The sequence below is a fragment of the Ixodes scapularis genome, unplaced genomic scaffold (assembly GCF_016920785.2).
Source record: "Ixodes scapularis isolate PalLabHiFi unplaced genomic scaffold, ASM1692078v2 PGA_scaffold4__175_contigs__length_147842914, whole genome shotgun sequence".
Taxonomy (NCBI): domain Eukaryota; kingdom Metazoa; phylum Arthropoda; class Arachnida; order Ixodida; family Ixodidae; genus Ixodes; species Ixodes scapularis.
In genome coordinates, this window is record NW_024609879.1 from 87,691,792 (window position 1) to 87,713,000 (window position 21,209).

Sequence of the window (21,209 nt, forward strand, 5' to 3'; positions counted from 1 at the left end):
CCTGCCCCGCGATCTGCTCCTTGCTCACCTCTCCCCTCTCTTCCGCGGCGTGCGGCGCCCGAGGGGACGAGGGGTGACCGTCGCGGAGACGGACGCCCACATCGGCTTAGCCTTACGGACAATTAGTACCGAAGATGTCGTTCCAGAGCCAGTGCCGTCCGTTTATGACCTATTGTACCCACCGCAGTGTCGGAGATTTCATATACGCCTCCTTAGCTTTGAAACCCGCCGCCCTAACGTGGGAACGCGCTCAAATACAACCTTTTTTTTTTTTTCGTGACGTCACGTCCTCCTCGCCCCATTGGCCCCTTACTGCTTTGCACAGTCTGATGCCCTCACATGTATGCCATCTCCTGACGAAGCCGAGCCTCTCGGCGAAACTGTCGAAATACATGCAATAAACTCCTAGCATAGCAACTCCGCAAGTACGGATCTCTGACTTATTACATTTTCCCGGTCCACTGTTCCCAAGCTACTCTGCCTCACCTATATATATATATATATATATATATATATATATATATATATATATATATATATATATATTGTACTAATAAGCGTATATGAACCTCGGCGGTTCTTCAGAACAAAAGAAAAGTAAATATCGATTTACCCTAAAGTAAAGGAGCGCAGACGATGCGTGACGCCCGGGTGATCACCTGTAATAGAGATTAAGAGGATCACTCACGCTCCACAAAGATGACCGCCAGTGAACACCGATACTGAATACGACCTTGATGGCGATGCCCAACTTAAACGGTCATTCGCAAAGGTTCTCTGTCGATGCGCCTTACAGAAACAGCACTATTGACAGCTCGAATCTGCCAGTAATGCTGGCATATTTCTGTCAACAGGCAGGAGTTTGACGTGCGCACATGTTGTTCTCTCTAGGACCTACCACCTCCCTGCACACCCTCAGCCTGTTGAAGCAGCTAAATCTGCCTCGACCAGAAGACGTCACTGACCCAGGCTCAACTGGATTTGAGTCTGACCAATCACCCCCATCATCCTTATCATCAGCATCGTCGGAAGACGAAGGGGCTTCTTTGACATCTTTATCGAGCGACGAAGGCAGTACATCACGGGCTATTCAACTTCCCAGTGCGAGCGGTAGTTCCGTACCGACGGGACAAAGCAGTCGAGGTCCGACTCACCCAGGTTACAGCCTCAGGGAGAAAAGAAGAGCATCTTTTGTCAACTGGCCCCGTCACGCCTTCTCCAATGTGGAAGCACTCGTCGATGCCGGTCTTTTCTACGAAGGTAAGCGCGACCCCCTTCTTTGACTCTCGTAGGTTTCTCTTTATTCTCACCGAGAGATATCAGTAGATTTGAGGTCCCTCTCCTATTTTTCCGGTTGCAGGAAATTCTTAAAATGAAGATTCTTAAAGTGACTATCAGAATAGACCATTTTTAAAAGTTAGCTCCCACACCTGTTTGCCACCGCTTGATAACATACTCTAGTACAGTCGCTTAAAGGGGTAGTGTAACGAACGAAGCTGGAGGAGCGGACTCGCGCTGGAAGACGGCCGCGTGGCGGCGCTAGGGCGTGCAACACCGCGGTCACCGCGACAGATTCGCAGCAGCCGACACTGTTGTGAGCGTCGTTGCTCTGTGTGCACGCTTTTCAACTGCAGATGACGGTGTTCTGTTGATCGCCTGTGGTCGTGATTGGAAGCCATGATCAGGAACCTTACTCTAACACATATGTTTCAATATGATATTGGCGCTAGATATACCTGAGTACTTTAGCACATGCGGACGGCAGATGAAAGGGCGAACTGAATCCCTTGGTGGAGGCGCGAAAGATGACGGGTTTCAGATATTATTCTTCGGGCGTGTCAACAGACGCTAGTTAGGCCTTCATTGTCAATTATTGTAATAAATAAAGGTGTACCACTTCTGTAGCCTGGTTCTGTACTGATTACCCTCTTAGTGAAGTCTCGTTGGCGGTAGCACGACAACTAATACACCGTTGTAAAACGCAAGACGTAGGACAAAAGGAGAAGAAAAAAGGGGAGAACACAGACACAGGTTCTTCTCCTTTTGTCCTACGTCTCGGGTTTTACAATGCTGAAAGTTCACCGGCTTGCTTGCATCTTCTCTGTAATTTCAATACACCGCCTGTTTTTTTTTTCATATAGCCTTGATATTACATTTTTGAACAGTGATTACAGTGTATTAACTTAATTAGTTTGTCAACTGGCTCCGCACACAGCCCCTGTTGTCTCTTGTACCATACCGCGGCAAAGAATAGCAATGAAGAAGCTGTAAAATTCAAACATTGCACGTTCTCCTTTAATATTCGAATTGTACTTATAAAGGCAATAAAATCCAAAAAAGTACTCACAATTGTTGTTAATAATTCGACAAGATGATAATATAAACTAAATGTACGCACAGACGCTTACCATCACCAGATAAAACGTACGAAGTAAGATAATAAATTACAATACATATTTCGGGGTACGTAACCAAGGCTTAACTGCTAGCTTTATCTAAGATGAAATTAACAAAGCACTTGGGTAATATAAAGAGGTTCAATTAAGTAAGAGACGCGTGCTTAGTAGTTTTGACTGAAAGAAATATACCAATAATCTATGCAAAGAAAGGAATTACGTGAAACAGCAAAGCTCCGTAGAGCACGAGCGAAAACCGTTAAATAGCGAATTTTGTTTAGTAGCAGTAGCCAAAACAAAACTTTTATTTTGATTGTCGACAATCGAAACCGCGAATCAAAACCGAAATCAATTACCATGGTTGCCAATATATCACAGGGGTTCGACAACAAACACCTTTTGGCAAATATATTTTTAAAAAGAAATCTCACAACGTGGGTTGCTTCCATACTAAAGGATGGAAGAAACCCACGTTGTGAGATTTATTGTTATAATACAAAACACGTGATTGAGCTACAGTTGTAGGCTGCGGCCAAGTCTTGTAGAAGTAAATCGGAATGGATCAAACAATAGAGCGTTAACTATTTCCCCCAAGCGCCCCGGCCTGCGCTGAAGAATCACGGGAACGGTGTTCCTTCAGCTTTTTAGTGCTTGGTAATTTCAACCCTATCCTTGGTTATACAACTTTTGAGCGTAATTCGAAGTCAACCTGAACAAGCACCTGATTAATTCCAATGACCTGTGATATCGCTTTTAAAATTTCTCCTTAATGTCAGCGTTTTTGATACTGTTCATGCTGTCCACCCTTCAATTTTGGATTGGCTGCAGAAATCTCTTACATTATTATCATTCTCGTACAGCTTCAAAGACGCTTATATTAAGTTAGAAACGCTAAAAATGCTATAAAGAGCCCCGCGTACTCCAAGCTAAATTCTGATTTTTGTTGTTGTGAATTCTCGGCTTTGTAAGCAATTCCTGCTAAAACAACAATCACGAGAATGGTAATATTGTAAGAGATTTCTGCAGCTCAGGCCAGGTTGAAAGTTGGATGTATCAAAAATGCTGACATTGATAAAAAAATTGTAAAATATATATAACAGGTCCTTGGGGTATATCAGGCGCTTGCATGCAATGTTCATGGTGACTCCGAATTACGTTTAAAACGTGTGTAACCGTGGAGCTGAAGAAACACCCTTCTTATGATTTCTCGAGTGCGGGCTGGGGCGCTTGGGAATATTGCAAATGCTCTATTCCTGATTGATTGGCTGTTTAACGTCATTTTTAGGTTATTTATTGTCGTATCAATACTGCTATCCTTCTAGCGATCTGCTCTCTGAAAGGCTCGAGGCCAAACGACAACAACATAATACGTTGCTAATAGTGCTGGGATTTGACTCTTCATTAACCGAAATGAAAGCGAGGAACAGAAAGAACTCTCGTGCAGTAAAGAAAGGTACAATTTTTAAATAAAAAACCGACATTAGAAAATTGCGAAGGGAAATAAAATTCCCTATCATATATTTTACAAGTCATCTACCGTTGCCCATAAAGCCATTGAGAAACCTTCAACATTTACATCTCTTTTTTTACTAAACTTTTTCATTAAACTGAAAAAAAAAAAGACATTCTATTTTGTTTTGTTTTCGATAGTTTTTGCGCGAATATTTTGAGTCACAAATGAAGCGAGCAAGTTCAAAAGCACACCAACGCAAAGCAGCAGGGGCCGGGATAGAGAATTTTACATATATCATTTTGGGACTGCACAATTAGTTCACATGTGACACCGAACTTCAGACAACTTCTCACTCGGCGTATCAATTGATGACAAAAAATAGAATAAAGATATTTTCACTTCAGCATGTGACGAAATTATAATATATTGTGTCGCGTACGTATGCGTCATCTGAATTAATCCTATAGACGCTTTGCACACGTACCAGACTACAGCCGCCATTGCTGACCTTCTCTTGTCTTATACCAGATGCCGAGTCACTGAAGCGGGCGTTGACGAGCCTCCCCAAAGGTCAATCCTGGGGAGGAGGACACAGTAGAATCTTAAATGGCAATAACCCTGCCCTGCTGTGGCGATGATGAAGGGAAGTAAGCGGAATAAGAGGAAACAAAAACTGAAGGTCAGTTATGGCGGCGCCCATGTGCAGCTGCTGCAAAACGTTCATTGTGTGCAGTCCGCAAAAATAGGATAATATGAAATCTATCGCGTGAGCACGGACATAGCAAAAGGAGCAGCTATCAAAGACGCCAGAAAGATAAACGCACTTAAGACAGAAGGAGAACGGACACATCTTCTTGCAACAACAGATTGTCATTTAGTCCTGCACGTGCAGTGGCTGTGTTTCAAGTTTCGAGTTACGATTAAACGAGGATTTCGGGAGGGCACAGTAACAGATTTGGCAGAGAAATTATAGAATCCTTAAGCATGAATGCAGTTATTAATGATATTTCGGCGCCTTCAATCATTTTAACTAAGCATGAGATAGAATTCCTTACTCTGGAATTGGCATAATCGCATTTCCTCTTCCAGATGTAATATGGAAGCAATATGTACGAATAGTGCTTACAATCAAATAGAGCTGTGTCATTTATAGCCTTCACAATGTAAGGAAAAGCCAGGAAAACCAGCTCTGTTAGCATTGTTGACGCTAAGGATGATCCAGCGCTCTTTTTCATTCGAACCAGTCTTTGCACACCCTATAAACTGGCCTCAGACCAACCGAATCCTGGCAAGTATCTGTCAATACTGTTAAGAATCTGGGTTCCAGTTTGTTGTCTGGCGTATTCCTGAAAATTTCTGAATCCTTCATAACCCCTTTTCAAAAGTCAATTTGTTTACTCGTTCAAGGCTATAAACCGCCGCATCACTGATGGCAAAATATATATATAAAAAAGAGAGAAACAGCAGGACATATTGGTGTGGAAAACTGTGTATTTGTTGACGGATCGACGGCGTCTGAAGGCTTGGCTTACATATTTTTGTTTAAGTGTGTTCGGCTCAGTTGCGTTTCACTGTAACTGCGCTTGTGATGAGTGAACACACTTAAATACGTGCACGCTGGCGCCATCTATAATCAGGTGGCCGTGGAAACGCTTAATATACGCGCGTATACCAGACTGAACTCGCTTCGCAGTATTTGCGAGATCGAATTTGCGCTCTATATTTACGAGAAATGGTTGCTTATAATATTGTCAGAACTATTTCAAGATCACAGTGAAAGAAAGATACGTAAAAAAAGTATAAAAATATACTCCATTCAGATGTGTTCCAGGACTACCTTATGAATGACGCAAGCGAGCCAGTGTGGTAACAGTGTCTTCTCGTTGTAGGCGGTTGCAAGGGAACGCTGCGCGCCCGCTAACACTAAAACACACAATACTCCGTTGCAACTTAAGAAGATAGGGCAAGGGAAAGGAAGGCCGGGGAGGAGGAAGCAGGCGGAACGCTCGAGAAGTGAGGGGGAAACCTAGCTCCTCGTGTCTTTAGCCTTTCGTCTGCTCTTATTTTCTTTAGCCTTTCGTCTGCTTCCTTTCCCTCGCCCTACCTTCTTGAGTTGCAACGGACTGTAGTGTGAACCAACGCTATAGCCTCCACAGTTTCAAGGGCGCTTTATGGAATTCAGTGCCACCTGGTGGTTCAAAAAGCGGCTTCACTTTTGACAAAAATAATGCCGGTTAGAAGCTGCTCTTCATCGGGCACCGTCACGTCCACACGTCATTGGCAGATGAGGCTAGAGAAACACGTTACATTCTTGCAAATTGTATCAACTGATCTAGCTTCTCATAATGAATGCCTTCGCAACTGCTAATGTATTCAGCTATTTATTCGTACACTCAAACGACTTCCAATGTATTATTGTTGGTTCGGAGATACAATGAATTTTATTTGTTGAAGATTATATTTTCTATATTTTTCAGAATGGCCCAAGTCAGACAGAGCTAACAAGAGACAAATTTGAAATCCCCCCCATTCCCGTGTTACTCTGCGTCTATCTTTAATCAATGTACTCTCGCTTTAGCTTCAATACATCGTGCATCTTTCGTGCATCAAAAGATTAACGTACACGAAGGTCTGCAATGCCTGCTGTGAGGTTCAACTACTCATTTTCAAACATAAACAGAAATGTCCCTGCATCGAAATATCCGTGTACCGAAATGACCGTACACCGAAATGTCCAGATCCCCATTTTCTTCAGGAGACTCATACCCTTTTCAACTGCGCTTAGGGTGCCCGATGGGGCATCCTAAACCATACGTAGTTCAGGATGCCCGTCGGCATTCTATACTGCGGTTTACGTTTCTTAAGGCATCTTAAGGACCCTTTTTCTTAAAGCGTTTTTATTTCCTGTCCGTAATGGCATCCAGGCGAGGACGACATGGCCATATGTTACTACTGCGGAGGAGCCTTGCGAAGCTGGCAAAAGGACGACATTCCTTTCGTGGAGCACGCTAGGTGGTACCCCGAGTGCACCTTCGTGAAACTATCGATGGAACCGGCCCTCTACAACACCGTTCGCAGCCTCCAGGAAGAGTGCTTGATGGAGGTGAGCATTACCGGTGTGATCGATACCAGAGGAACCTCTCGAGCTGCCCTCCACATGATTGGCATTTGTGAAAAATATAAAGATGGACGCCCAGAATATTTCGTGGTAGATGTATTAATTTTTTTTTCTTACAAGAAAAAAAAAAAAAAAAAAAAAAAAACCTCTGAAATAACGCAGAAAATCACCAGAACTGCGGACATCCATTGCCTCACTGCAGCTGTCTAAACCCTTCAAAAAGCGTATGTGATGACTAAGCTTAAAGAAAGGCTAATTCTTTTAGTCCTGGCTTTAGAAATAAAGCTATGCAACTCCAATTAATTTGTGGTTTAGCATTGAACAAATTAACTCAGCAAGTTGAGGGGAAAGGAAAATTTAATTGTCAGTCATATTGCAGCTTGGGTCAGCAAGCTGGCAGCACACGGGGCAGCTTCGCTGAAACTTGCAATTCCAACCCCGCTACTTTAATTTATCATATTACTTTTGTTGCTCTTACAAATTTTCGGGGAAGCCGCGAACATTATTGCATTTTTTTTGTCTAGGATTTTAGGTTGTTTTTTTTTTTTTTGACAACATAACCCGTTTAAAAGACGCCCGTCATCATCGAACATATAAGTAGATTTCTATTTGAGTTTACAGGCCAAATGACGCCTGAATCAAGTTTTATTGTGTCGGTTCTTAATTCTCTTTTTTAATACATTACATTTTTTTTCTTAAAGAACTTGACTTCTCTAAGCAAATTGGACATTATATGAACGTGTACGGCACACTAGACCGAACTTACGGCGAGACGACTTTAACGCGGCTGGAAAGTGCACGACAAATTCGTGAACGGAATTAAATAAGCCCGCCTCAAGTCCATTATCAAGAATGTTGTTGAGAAGGTGGCATGTATCCTTAAAGTGAACAACTGCCTTGAATTCGGCGCTGGAGAGTTCCAAGTCCTTGTGAAACTTCTGTACAAGGGAGGGGGCGGAGGGGGGAGGGGGGGGGGCTGAATCGGAACACAACACAGCTACATCGACTAAGGTCTTCCCAACTTTCTGGAGAGCTGCTTGTATCAGGATGCCAAATGACACTGTGTTGCACTGTTTGGAGCACTTACAAGTCTAACATCAAAGTCCTACGGATTGGAATTTCGTCGTCGTAGTACGTTGCTAGTATACTGCTGCTGCTGGACCACAACGGAGTTTTGACGTTTCATCAACGGTGATGGAGATTGGACGTCCTTTCACCGCATATCATCTCATTGCGATGTCTTTTTCGTGAACCTCAAGCGTGTATTTCCGGTAGAGCTGATCACTTGCCGTCATTGTGCGTGCAGTCGGGCACTTGTTTTGAAATAGTCCGCCAATGGGTTCGTCTGCCTGGTGTAGGGGAACCCCAGAATGGCAGAGTGCACGACCAAACTTATGCGGAATGTCATCTTCTTATGATAGCCCGGACACGCGTGATGGATTCCTAGATTGATGTTTGGTGCGACAAGTTACCTGAAGGCTACACAAAAAAAGTTAGAAAAGTGCCTGTGTTGACGCAATTTTCAAAACGTGAGTATATATAACAATACTTAGAACGAACCATGCGAAGGAAAGTTATTCGTTTAGGATTCTTTTAGGTATCGTCTTCCACCAGTCTTACATAACCGAAAATGCATAGTATTAGTAGTAAAATGACTCGCCTGTATCAAGACGAGGCTTTTCAGGTGTACGTGACATACAGATTGCAGATGCTCCCGAATTCTGACGGTAATGCTGATGGTTACTGGAGTTACGCCTTTCCAGCTGGCACACGGTCAGAAAGTAAGGACTATGCTGCCCACGGTGCTGAGGATGGCGAATGTCGAGGTACTCCTCGATGTATTGAGGGCGTTCGCCGTATCTTGGGAGCGGTCGTTCGGGTGGAACCCGCGCAGCCCCAGTTGTCGGTATGGGCATCGATGGTAAACATGGTCCGCTTCACCGCAGTGGTTGCAGATGGGTCGTCGGTCCACTGTATTCACACAGGACTTCCTGTGTGAATACAGTGTCGTAATCGATTTCGGAGCAAACAGGTTGACGCTGCGAAAGCCCATCCTACCTCCGGAGGGATCCAAAACGAGGCAAGCCGCCGTCCGAGTCATTCAGACCACGCGAAAATGTCGCCGCGATCGAGTCTTCTTGTGTACGTCGTGATTGATGCAGTCGTCTGCGGGGAAATTCTTCCGGAGGGCAGCGTTCAACTGCTCCTGGGAAAAGGAACTGGCGTCTCACGAGACATCGCGGATATCCGAGAAGGACATGCAACTGTTCTCGTGACGAACTTTCGACAGGTGTCGCAGCACCTAACGAAGGGTACCGCCGTGGGCTACGTCGAGCAACTTCAAGCGTCAGCCGCCATTACCGCAGTCTCCGAGGGACCTTCGCCGTTACAGTCACACAGCACGCCGCCATCGCATCTCGACGTCGACCTCGAGCTGTACACTTCAGCACGGCGACGGCTAGTTGAACTTCTCTGCGAGGTCAGCGAGTGCCTCGCGACATCCCCAAGGGTGCGACAAACGACGGTAGCAAAGCAGCACATCGTTACTAACGACGACGCACTGCCTATTCACCAGTCGCAGTATCGGGTCTCTTTAAAAGAGAGGGAGGCGATACAAGAACAGGTTCAGGAAATGCTCGACGCCAACATTATCCAACATTAAGGTAGTCCATGGGAGTCCCCAGTTGTCTTTGTAAAGAAGAAGGACGAAACACTGAAGTTCTGTGTGGACTGTGAACTAAATGTCGTGAAAAAGAAAAATGTCTACCTGCTTCCCCGACTCGACGACACCCTAGATCGGCTGCGCCACGTCCGATATTTATTGTCAATGGACTTGAAGAGCGGCTACTGGCAGATTGAAGTCGACAAACAAGATCGCGATAAGACAGCTTTCGTTACGCTGGACGGACCGTGCGAATTTAAAGTAATGCCCTTCGGACTATGCACAACACCGGCAACATTTCAGCGCGTTATGGACACCGCGCTGGCTGGCCTTAAATGAAAAAGCTGCCTCGCCTACCTCGATGACGTCGTGGTATATTCAAGCGACTTTGACGAACACTTGAGGCGACTTCGGACCGTGCTTCAAGCCATCAAGACCGCCGGACTGACACTGAAGACGACGAAGTGCCGGTTCGTTTATGGTGAACTGAAATTTCTACGTTATGTCTAGGTGCACGGCCTGACCCTGCGAGTACGTCCTTCGAGTACTTCCCCCCCCCCCCCCCCCCCGGCCCCCAACGGACAAAAAGAGGGTCCAAAGATTTTATGGGCTTTGCGCCTACTATAGACGCTTCGCTCGGGACTTCGCCAAACTCTCCGCGACGTTGACATACCTTTCCAATGATGCCGTCAAATTCGAGTGGACAGAAGAACGACAGCGGGTCTTCGACGAGCTCAAACGAAGACCCCATGGACGCCTCTGATTCGCTTCCACTTCGACCAACTTGGAGCCACCGAAATTCACACGGACGCGAGTAATACAGGACTTTGCGCGGTGCTCGTCCAACTGCAGGACTGCACAGAAATAGTAAATGTCTACGTCAGTCGGACGCTGTCCCAAGCAGAGAGCAATTATTCAACGACCGAGGAGGAATGCCTTGCTGTCGTCTGGGGGATAGGCAAGTTTCACCCGTATCTGTATGGAAACCAGTTTCGAGTGGTCACAGACCACCACTCGCTTTCTTGGCTCGCAAACCTCAAGGATCCCTCAGGACGTCTCGCGCGGTGGAGTCTTCGACTTGAAGAATTCGACGTGAGTGTGGTCTACAAGTGTGGCCGCAAGCACAGCGACGCTGATTGTTTGTCGAGGGCACCCTTCGCAGTGACTGAGCGCACCGACGACAGTGACGACGACGACGTATTTGTCGGCGCGGTGACCGTGAACAACGTGCCAACACTTCAACGAGACGATCCTGAGCTGCGTGCACCTATCGGGCATCAGGAAGGGCGAGGGAGCGCAGTTCCACGTGTCTTCACACGAGTCCTGACAACCTTCGTTGTTCGAGAAAGTGTACTGTACAAAAACACCTTCGGCGGCACCAACTCGAGGTGGCTGCGGGTTATCCCTGCGAGTCTTCAAGCGGAAGTCTTCCAAATGTTCCATGACGATCCGACAGCGGGGCACCTGGACTACAGCAGAACACTTGCAAGAATTCAAGAAAAGTACTACTGGCTTAAGCTTTTGAAGACTGTCCACATCTACGCCCGATCGTATCGCGAATGCCAACGAAGCAAGAAGCCACCTACTAAGCCGGCAGGACTCCTGACGTCGATCACTCCCCCGACTATGCCGTCCCAGCAGGTCGAATTGAACTTGCTTGGACCATTTATACCATCGACGTAAGGGAACCGGTGGATCATCGTCGCGACCGATTACCTCACAAGGTATGCCGAGAACAAAGCCCTTCCATCGGGCACTGCAGTTGAAGTCGAGAAGTTCTTCATCCAATCTATCGTCCTCAGGAACAGTGCCGCCAGTACTGGTTACAGACTGAAGGTCGTCGTTTTTGGCACAGCTTTTTCAAGAGATCTTCCGGCTCAACCCCGTCAGTCATCGTCGAACGACAACGTACCATTCGCAGGCGAACGGACTGACGGAACGGCTAAACAAGACCATCGCCGACATGGTCGCCAAGTACGTCGACGTGGAGCACAAGACGTGGTACGAAGTCTTACCCTACGTCACAATTGCCTACAACACGGCCGATCAAGAATCCACTGGAGTTACACCTTTCCAGCCGGTACATGGTCCGAAAGTAACGACCACGCTGAACGCAATGCTGCCCGACGAGCCAGCTGACAATTGGAGCGACGACGAAGTGGCTGCTCAACGGTCTGAAGAAGTCCGCCAGCTCGCCCGACTCCGGATTCAAGAACAGCAGTGTGTCGACGCTGGCCGCTGCAACCTTCGTCGTCGAGACGTTCACTTTCTGCCCGGGGACAGGGTGTGGGTGTGGACACCCTTTTTCGCCGCAGCCTCAGCGAAAAACTGTTGAAACGTCACTTCGGACCGTACAATATATTTCGTCACCTTGTGGAGCTCAACTACGAAGTGATGCCGGATGGAATGCAAACATCATCATGACCCCACCACAACCCGAAGTGGTTCACGTCGTTGGACTCAATCTGTTCTACGCTAGGTAGCACTGGGGACTTTTCGTTTTCTAGCGAACATGTTAAGCCTAGAGTTATTTTGTTTTGTATTGCGTTACATCGGGGCGATGCACTTTTAAATGGAGGAATAATGCCGATACGCTTCTCGGTTCATCTAGAAGGTTTGCGTAGACCTTTGCGTCGCGTATCACTTGGGAGAAAAAGGCTGAGTGACCGAGCTGTGGACGCATGCGCAGCGTCTGGTATACCGCACAGCAAAGAAACAGCGCATGCTCAAAAGGCGTTCCAGAGCCCAGCAGACCAAAATGGTAGCGCGCAGAAGGCGATGTTTGTTTACAAAGGTTTATACTGTTACCCCGAGCGGAAAAGATCAGGAGGCCAGTATGACCTCGCCTAATCAGTCCCGCTCTCGCTTGCTATAACGCCGCCAAATCGCCGCCCGCTTTTCTTCTGTCTCGACGCTCCATCTTTATTTTGTGAAAGGCGACCGTACACGTCTTCTGACGAAGACGTGTGCGGCCGCCTTTCACCCTAGCGTCCGCCTAACAATAAAAAAATTACACATAAATAATGCAGGTATATCCCACTTCAATCATGATATATTCTAAACATACTTCTTGCGTAATAATATTCTGAATTTGACATATTTCTATGTAGCTTTTTGTCAGATTTTAAAAGCAATATGACTTTTTTAATGCCAGATCAAAATTCGGAACAAATATTGTTTCAATTTTATTTTATTTTTATCTTTGCAGACAGACCCTGTGACAACGAACACCGACGAGGTGAAAGACAAGCTCATTTCTGAAATTTTTGATGAGTCGACTCTGGAGTTCTACAGAAAGGTCGGGATTGGGCAGAACAAATTCCGACAAGCTGTCACGCATCTCTTGGATCAGGGCCTGACCATCGGTGACATCAAGGAGAAACGCCAAATTGAAGAGGCCCTCAAAGTTGTCACCACAATCAAGAAGGAAGAGATACAGGGCACGTTGAAACTTACTCAAGCTTATTAGTGTTTTTTTTTCTTTAAGGCGATATACTTTAGTTTCGTACGTGGATCCCGTGTCTGTTTGCAACCCGCTAAACTTAGCGGGAAAAATTATTCGCTAAGTTTAGCGGGAAATTCGTGTCGGAAATTTGCAACGTCACCGTGCAACGTGACGTCATGTCACGACGTCTCAGTTTAGCCGTTAGATTTAGCGAAGAAAGTTTCTCGCCAAAATCAGTGAGAAATTTTTCGGCCAAATTTAGAGGGATTAAGTGTCGCGTGACATCATTGTTCCACGTGACGTCATAACGTCGGGTCGTATCATGACGTCACGTAACGTCCCAGCGTCCCATGAACACCATTCGCCAGTCTTTAACTGGACGTGAGCCCGCTTACTAGACCCTTTAAGTCCAGAAGACGCCGGCGAAGCGTTGCCATTTTCGGCTCATGGCGTATCATCCAGACGCGCACGCTCCTATTGGTCTCCTGTGGCTGTCGGTGACTCGCCGCCGTTTGCAAGCACGCTCCAATTGGTCTCCTGCGGCTGTCGGTGACGCGTCGCCGTTTGCAAGCACGCTCCAATTGGTCACCTGCGGCTGTCGGTGACGTGCCGCCGTTTGCAAGCACGCTTCAATTGGTCTCCTGCGGCTCTCGGTGACGCGCTGCCGTTTGCAAGCACGCTCCAAATGGTCTCCTGCGGCTGCCGGTGACTCGCCGCCGTTTGCAAGCACGCTCCAATTGGTCTCCTGCGGCTGTCGGTGACTCGCCCCCATTTGCAAGCACGCTCCAATTGGTCTCCTGCGGCTGTCGGTGACTCGCCGCCGTTTGCAAGCACTCTCCAATTGGTCTCCTGCGGCTGTCGGTGACGCGCCGCCGTTTGCAAGCACGCTCCAATTGGTCTCCTCAGGCTGTCGGTGACGCGCCGCCGTTTCCAAGCACGCTCCAATTGGTCTCCTGCGGCTGCCGGTGACGCGCCGCCGTTTGCAAGCACGCTCCTATTGGTCTCCTGTTGGTGTTGGTGACGCGCCGGCGTTTGCAAGCACGCTCCTATTGGTCTACTGAAGATGCCGGTGGCGCGCCGCCGTGCCAAACTAGGTTGGCGGCGACGCTCCGCCATTTTTGGCTCAAGTGCGTCCCATGCATGCACCAGCTTGGCGATACTTGTTTATAAAACCCATCCAGCGCTTTAATTCTCAACACATCTTCGCACGTTTCGGCGGCGATAATCACAGCATTTGGTGGGCGTTATTTTTACAAAGAGAAGAGGGGAAGGTCGCCAAACCACACACAGCGGTTTTTGTCGACGTCTTCTTGGCGTTTGGTGTAGTGTGGCCCGACACGCGCTCTTCATGAAACGTGGCAAAATGTAGATCGGCTGCTATATTATCGCGTTCCGCAAGAGGACAAAAGAAAACGAAATGTGAATTAGCCACGAAAGCCTAATTTGCTAACTGTTGTCTCAAAAATGTACGTTGCACTAGCCAAGTTACTAACAAGTCCCGGCAGGGGCCCGGCGGCGAGCTCTGCTCAGAAAACCCGTCCTTTTATAAATTTTTTTCTTATCGCGCGCCACTTAAATGTTTTTTTTTTCTTCTGACTCAGTCGTTCATCGGCTGTTCGAAAGAGATATGCGATTTCTTAGAGTTCGCCGATAAATCGTTGAACGCGACAAGCTAGCGCCCATTTTGGCGGCTGAGTCAAGTCAGCCAGCCGGCCACAAAGCAAGGCAAGCCGATCAATGCTTCAGCAACTTCCGGCTGTCAGCTCGCGAACTGGTTGGTCGGCACCGCGCCATACACTTCCGGATACGCCACGCGAAAATACGCAAAAGCGCTGAAATCTGTCTCGGTCGGATCGCCGAATAAGCGTGTATTTACGCTGACCTTGAGTAGTCGAAGAGGCGTTCGTACGTCCTCTGAAACGCCCGTGAATACGCCGAAAATACGTTCTAGGGCTCAAATCCCGCCCCCCTCCCTTTAATCCGCCGATGGATGGATGGGTGGATGGATCTGGCTAAACCCTGTGAATCGGGCGGTGGCTTGCGCCACCTAGCCAACATTATAAATCTAATTATATGTTTTGAATTCCAAGATTAAATCTCACCCCTGCCTCGATTTTAGCCACCAGTCTGATAAGGCTCCGCTTGGTTATTTCTACCCGTGTAAAGTCTATTTTTCCTCCACTGTCTTTAAAACCCAATGCTTTGATTAAATCCGCCCGGTCACTGTTAACTGTTGGGTGAAGCCCATCAGTTAACTGTTGGGCTCCACCCAACACACTGTTGGGCCTTCCGTCGTTTGAAGCGCCATCTAGAGTTTCGTTTTCAAACTGTGTTCCAGAGGGTACAGTGAAACGCCATCTAGACGCTGTGCTTCGAAACATACTTTGATAACGCAGTTAATGCAAAGGTGCAGCGAGAATAGTTATAATAATACTCCCTGGAGACGGGGAACCTAGGGGACAAACGCAAATCTCCAAACACCCCTAGGTAACTGGTGCGCGACTGAAAAAATTCGCCTGGTCCCGAAGCAGGGACCTCTCTATTTCCACTGGAGCGCTCTACCAACTGAGCTAACCAGGAGTGAGACGTCAGTAGAGCGACCAGTCTTTAACAGATGCCACCAGTCTAACACCAACAAGGGTGAACAGCCTGCATTTTAAGGTTATCATGATAATTATGCATTTAATTCAAAAGTGCAAGCGAGCTGGACAATAATAGCGATAATCCCTGGAGAAATGGAAGAAGTGCGACAAAGGACAAACTTTGGTTGCGGTCAACGTTACTTAATTAACTCAGTTACGGAACCCCCGATAGTCGCTGCTTTTTTGCACGAGCAGTACACCCCTCTTCCCCTATGCCTAGCTTCCTGCAGATCCGTATATGTAGAAAGTTCGGTCATTAATTGGCAAGAATAGGGCGAAATTAAGGGCATGTCATTGACAGAAATTCTCTAAATGACCTTGGGCGGGTTGATTGACAGCTCTTGTCAATCAACCCCACCTACCGCACTAGCCACAAATATTCCCCTGGCAGAGGCAATAAGTTTAACTGATTTCTTCCAATCACGATTTGAAGGTAAGGATGTGTTCAAGCATTTCATTTCAGCACGCTGGAGTTGATGTTTGCAAACCTCCGTAACTGAAGTGACAACGCGCATAAGTCGTCACGGCGACGTTCAGAATGAGCTCCATCTCTCTTGTGATCGCAGACGCAGCCGCGGCCACGACCGAGTGGACGGTGAAAACCGTGGACAAGGCTTCACGGGAATTTTGACCCCAACACCGAATGTACACCCCACGTTCGCAGTTTCGATTCATGTTTTTCGTTGACCACGTTGCTCCCTCCGCTAAGCGTTCCGCAACAAAGAAACTGCACCTGCGCCCCGATAGCCTTGACAGTGGAGTTCCCGCTATCTTAGCGGATTGCGGAGGGCCTTGCGGGACGGCGAAAACGATCTACGAAAACTCCCTAATGTCACCTTTTCTGGCTCAGTAAACGCACTCAGTATCACGAAACTCACTATTTCCTCAATCTCTTACAATTATCCATTCATATAGTTTCAGCCTCATTCAGAAACAAAAAAAATACCTGTCCCGCAGTACGCGACACCTTCAAGGTCATCTCGGATATTTTTACTTCGCAGTATCATCACGGAGGAAATATGCGACGCTGGTGGTGGCGCCGCAAGCGCCGCATATTCCACCTCGGCTCCCGCCGGCCCCTCCCATTGACCAAAACGGCTCTAGCCTCCCGTAGTTCAACACGCCACCGTTTTGTGAGACGGCCGCTATGGTAACTGCAATGTATTCTATGGAATGCATATATCTCGATGCGCACCATCTAGATTGCGTTTCACCGTACTCTATGGAGTGCACAGTTTTGCAACGACAATCTAGACGGCGCTTCAAAAGATGGGAGGCGGATTGAAGTGAGCGACGAAAGGGGGGAGGGGGGGGGGGGGGGGGTTATCGCCTCCGCGGGAGTTCCACAACTGACCTAACCTAATAACGTTGGTCGTTGTGTCAAGTCACGTGACACCCTGACGCAACATGACGTCATTTTACCCGCCGAATTTGGTGGGGAAATGCGCAGCCGGACGGAGGCAGAAATGTCCAGGATTATACGTCAACTATTTCGTGCAACGTTGTCAAGGCTATACTCCGTTCAGCTGAGACTAGAAGCTCTGCCTTCAGCGCGAGCTTTCTGCCCTTGATAACACAAGTGTGAACGCGCAGGCGCACGCAGGACGCGTAACCAAAGCACTGCGAAGCATGTGAGCTCGCCCTAAAGGCGGAGCTCCTGGTCTCAGCTTAAAGGTGCACTAGCGACGTTTCTGAGATCGTCTGTTCATGGTGATATACTTATCTTACGGGCTCCAAGCATCCTAGAAATCCAAAGATCACGCTTGTGCCACGTCGATTTCCCTACTAAAAGTGTGATCGAAGTTCGTCCCACGCCCCTTTCTCAGCGGAAAAACCTCGAGCATAGAATCCAGCGGAGGCGCCGGCGGCGTAACGACGGTTGCGCGTCAACCAAATGTCTGACGCGCACTAAAGGTGGCTGACGCGCATCTTTAGTGCACCTTTAAGGCTGAACGGAGTATAGCATAGCTCTTGTATTGCTCTAAAGGTGCATGATATTTGCACGAGCGCGTGCGTATGAGTAGCACGACAAAGCCACGTACCCTCGCAGCAAGAGGGGGGAGAGTGAGGGGGGGGGGGGGGGGGGGGGGAGAACTGCAGCACTGCGGAAGAGCCTTTGCGACGTAGCACATGATAGTCCACGCCGAGTAGTGGAGATTTTCATCGCGTGTTTTCGAACCTATTTTCTCGGTTCCGTCCTTAGACCCCTAGGCGCTGTGAATATATGATTGGCCTGAGAAGACTGGAGAGGGAACCTGCCACAATAGGTTTCTGTTCGAGCCGCTAGGTGCCGTGGATTTTGCTGGAGTCGCCAGTAGGTGCTCGGATGAGAAGCATTCCATGCTTCAAAAACAAATCCTCAAGATCATTAAAATCTCTCTTTTCCCTCGCTGCCGTCTGTCCATGTCTCTGACGATAGAACCTCTCATTATGAAGGTTCTACAGATCAATTCGCAGTGACGCTAAGCGTTCTCCGCTGTTTTTTTCTTTCAGTGGACAAAAAGCCGACTCAAAAGCAGGTGGACAACTCCTGTGCAGTGTGTCTCGGGGACCAGAAGTCGGTGCTGTTCATGCCGTGCCAGCACCTCGTCACTTGCGTCGACTGTGCCACCAAAGTGGACCAGTGCCCAATGTGCAGAGAACAAATCAGCGCAAGAATTCGCGCATTTCTGTGTTAAGTGCATGTCGCTTTCTCTGCTTATGTTCAGCTATACCTAATGCTCGTGTAGTCGCATTTTTAAATCATTACGCCCGCTCTGCACTAAGCTCTAAAATGGCGGCACCCACAAGAAACCCCAGGAGTAGCGTGGCGATACTCTAAACGTAGATTGTTCAGTAGCAATAGGTCACCCCAAACCAGCAGAATCTTTGCTTCTTTAATCGGTTTTATATGCCCTCAGTGCGCCCCAAACGTATCTCATGACGCTCCGCTAATCCCTTCCTGTTCCTCGATTCCCTGGCCTTTGTCAGTCTCGTAAGAAGTTCGATTTTGAACGAATTTCTTCGTCAAGGCGTACCCCGCACACCAACAGTTATTTAATTTATGGGACCCATGAAACACGTAGATCGAATTGAGGCCATAAAAAGACGGAGCGCTGATTCTTCTTAGAGCACCTCTTGGAAGCTGGAACAAGTGTTTAAACTTTTCTTTTAACCTGCGAATTTTAAACATTGAAGCGCTACTGTATGATTTCGTGATATTTGTTTTCTTCACTGAATTAATTCCTTAGCGAAGAAAAGGCGAAAACCTTTGGTGCGTGCCTTCGGCGGCAACCGTTTTTGCTCAAACCATTTAGTTCATTTGTTCATACCATACGTGACTGGAATTAGAGTGTACTAGTACATTCTAGATCTTGTACAATCTAATTGCAATGTATTGCTGGAAGAAGTTACGTTTCTTCGATGCTGGTCGTTTTTACGATATATTACCAAAATTCATCAAAACAATGCTGTCTTCAAGGGACAGAGGCAGCGTCCATACAGTTCGTTGAAAAAATGTGGAATGCTTCACGATTTTGCTAAATAGTAGCGTAATTTGTATGAAGCAAACACGTTTTGTACATATTGTTGAAGGGTGAATTTTATGAAGAGGCTTTATATATATCCATCAAAAGCAGAGCATTCTCGCTTTGCAGGAGACTGAGCTTTCGACAAAGCAAGAAAACGGAACGCTGGATGCGTTCCAATACGATCTTGAAGTATTCGGAAATCCCCTGTGTAGCATTGCAATGAGACGTTTACTGCCCTGGAAAGCTATATGAAGCGTATTTATCCATCTTTCACCATTGACCAAGAGGAGCACTTTAGTTTCTGGGACTATTGTGGGAAACCTTTGGCTTTGCCTCCATGTGGCCGGTGCCGAAGGCCCCATTCCCCGTTGGTGTGTACACTTGTTGACTCCTCCAACGTCTCCAGTGCCGATGCCGACATTTTCCCCCAGTCTGGGACCCTTCGAACACCGCCACGTAAACAACGTCGAGGAGGGTATACGCCCCGCTTGCCAATCGGCGAACATCCGTTAACATATTCACAGTACCAAGCCTGGATTTCTCGCCAGAAAAAATTTGGTGTGCGTATATTTATACAGTAAAACTTAATTTGCCTTGCCTTGGTTTTTCAGTTTTTTTTTTTTTGTTAGACAGGCGCGGTGGAGCTCGCCCGTGATTTTTTATGGGCATGAGATTCTTCGCGAGAGCGAGAGGTGACAGTAAACAAAGGAATCGGGCTAGCTATCCGCAAGTTCCAGCGAATATAGGGGGCGCGCTGGTCGCGCCAACATGGTGGTCAAGAGGGTGATCATTCCACAGTGCCGGTAGACCAGTAACGTGTAAAGTAAAATAAATGTTTAGTTCTCTGCTTGTTATTGGGTACGACGCGATCACCGCCTCAAGCAATATACCTATCGTGATGTTGCTGGGGAAGGGGTCGAGCCGATCGTGGGCAGGAAATGTCTCACACAACTAGAAAAGTGTTCGGCGCGGACTCTGTCACGTACTGTCCTGCTGTCAGGAGGTCGAAAAAGGGGTTCCCGGCTGAAAAAGTAGTTATACACTAGAATTGGAGCGTTAATGCCATTTCGCGTATCATCTAGATCTTAGTTTGTCGGCATGCAGTGATGGACTTTTTTGTTGACACCACCATAGGTGCGATTCTCGTAGTTGTGCCGTCGTGCCTTTGGAATGAAAGAAGTGTTATGCGCTTCTTTTGTGTATATGTTTCTTTCGCCCATAACTTAAAAAAAAAAAAAAGCCTTGCGTTGAAACGGTAGCAGCAAGAAACAATCGGAATAGTTTTCGCTCGTCCCTTGTCGCCAAGGGTACAGTTTTATGCCGCATACGTCGCCATCAGCTTGCTGCCTTCTTGGTTCTACGATAATTATTTTACAGGAATGCTTCACGGGTCGTTTTATAAACCATCCAGCGTCCTGGAATGAAATTTTACTCGTTATGCAACTGTTTCTTACTCTTTTTAGTCAGGAAGATTCTTAACATTCACTCTTTTGCAGCCGGGCGAATGCCATTTGTTGTTAAACGTCTTCATGCAATGCAAAATAAAGAATACTGGGAGAGCAAAATGTTATTTACCTTTTCCAAAACGCAGGAATGCATTTGAAAAAAAAAAAAACGATAAATGTAATTTTAAGCCGCTACAACGTGTTTCCGTGCACTGTCAGGTGTGTCAATCAATCAATCAATCAATCAATCAGTCTTTATTATTGGCCTTATAGCCAACGGTGCCCCACACAAAAAGCTGTCAAAGGCAGCTTGACGACGTCTGGGGCGCATGTATGTCAGGTATGTCATGTACGAGTATATTTAACAACACATGTCTAGTTTGCGTACATAATAATTGTTCAATTCATTCTGCATCTTGCACAATTCTAAAGAATGAAAGCATCTTGATAGTCTACTTTGGGAATAAAATTTGTCATTGATATATCAATCCTCTCTGTGTGCTAGTGCAACATATACTTTTACTTATGTTTCTTCACAT

The 21,209-nt window shown here is 47.0% G+C and overlaps 1 protein-coding gene across 2 annotated transcripts in view; it reads left to right on the forward strand.

Moving 5' to 3' along the window:
* Nucleotides 1-20,841, forward strand: part of LOC115325334 (baculoviral IAP repeat-containing protein 7-B) — a 53,072-nt gene extending 32,231 nt beyond the window's left edge. For both annotated transcript variants that reach the window (XM_040207616.3, XM_040207615.3), the window contains 4 exons: nucleotides 892-1,260; nucleotides 6,774-6,952; nucleotides 12,838-13,069; nucleotides 18,210-20,841. In XM_040207616.3, the coding sequence (XP_040063550.1) occupies nucleotides 892-1,260; nucleotides 6,774-6,952; nucleotides 12,838-13,069; nucleotides 18,210-18,394 (965 nt within the window). In that variant the 3' untranslated portion in view covers nucleotides 18,395-20,841. The remainder of the gene's footprint in view (nucleotides 1-891; nucleotides 1,261-6,773; nucleotides 6,953-12,837; nucleotides 13,070-18,209) is intronic.
* The last annotated feature ends 368 nt before the right edge of the window (nucleotides 20,842-21,209 follow it).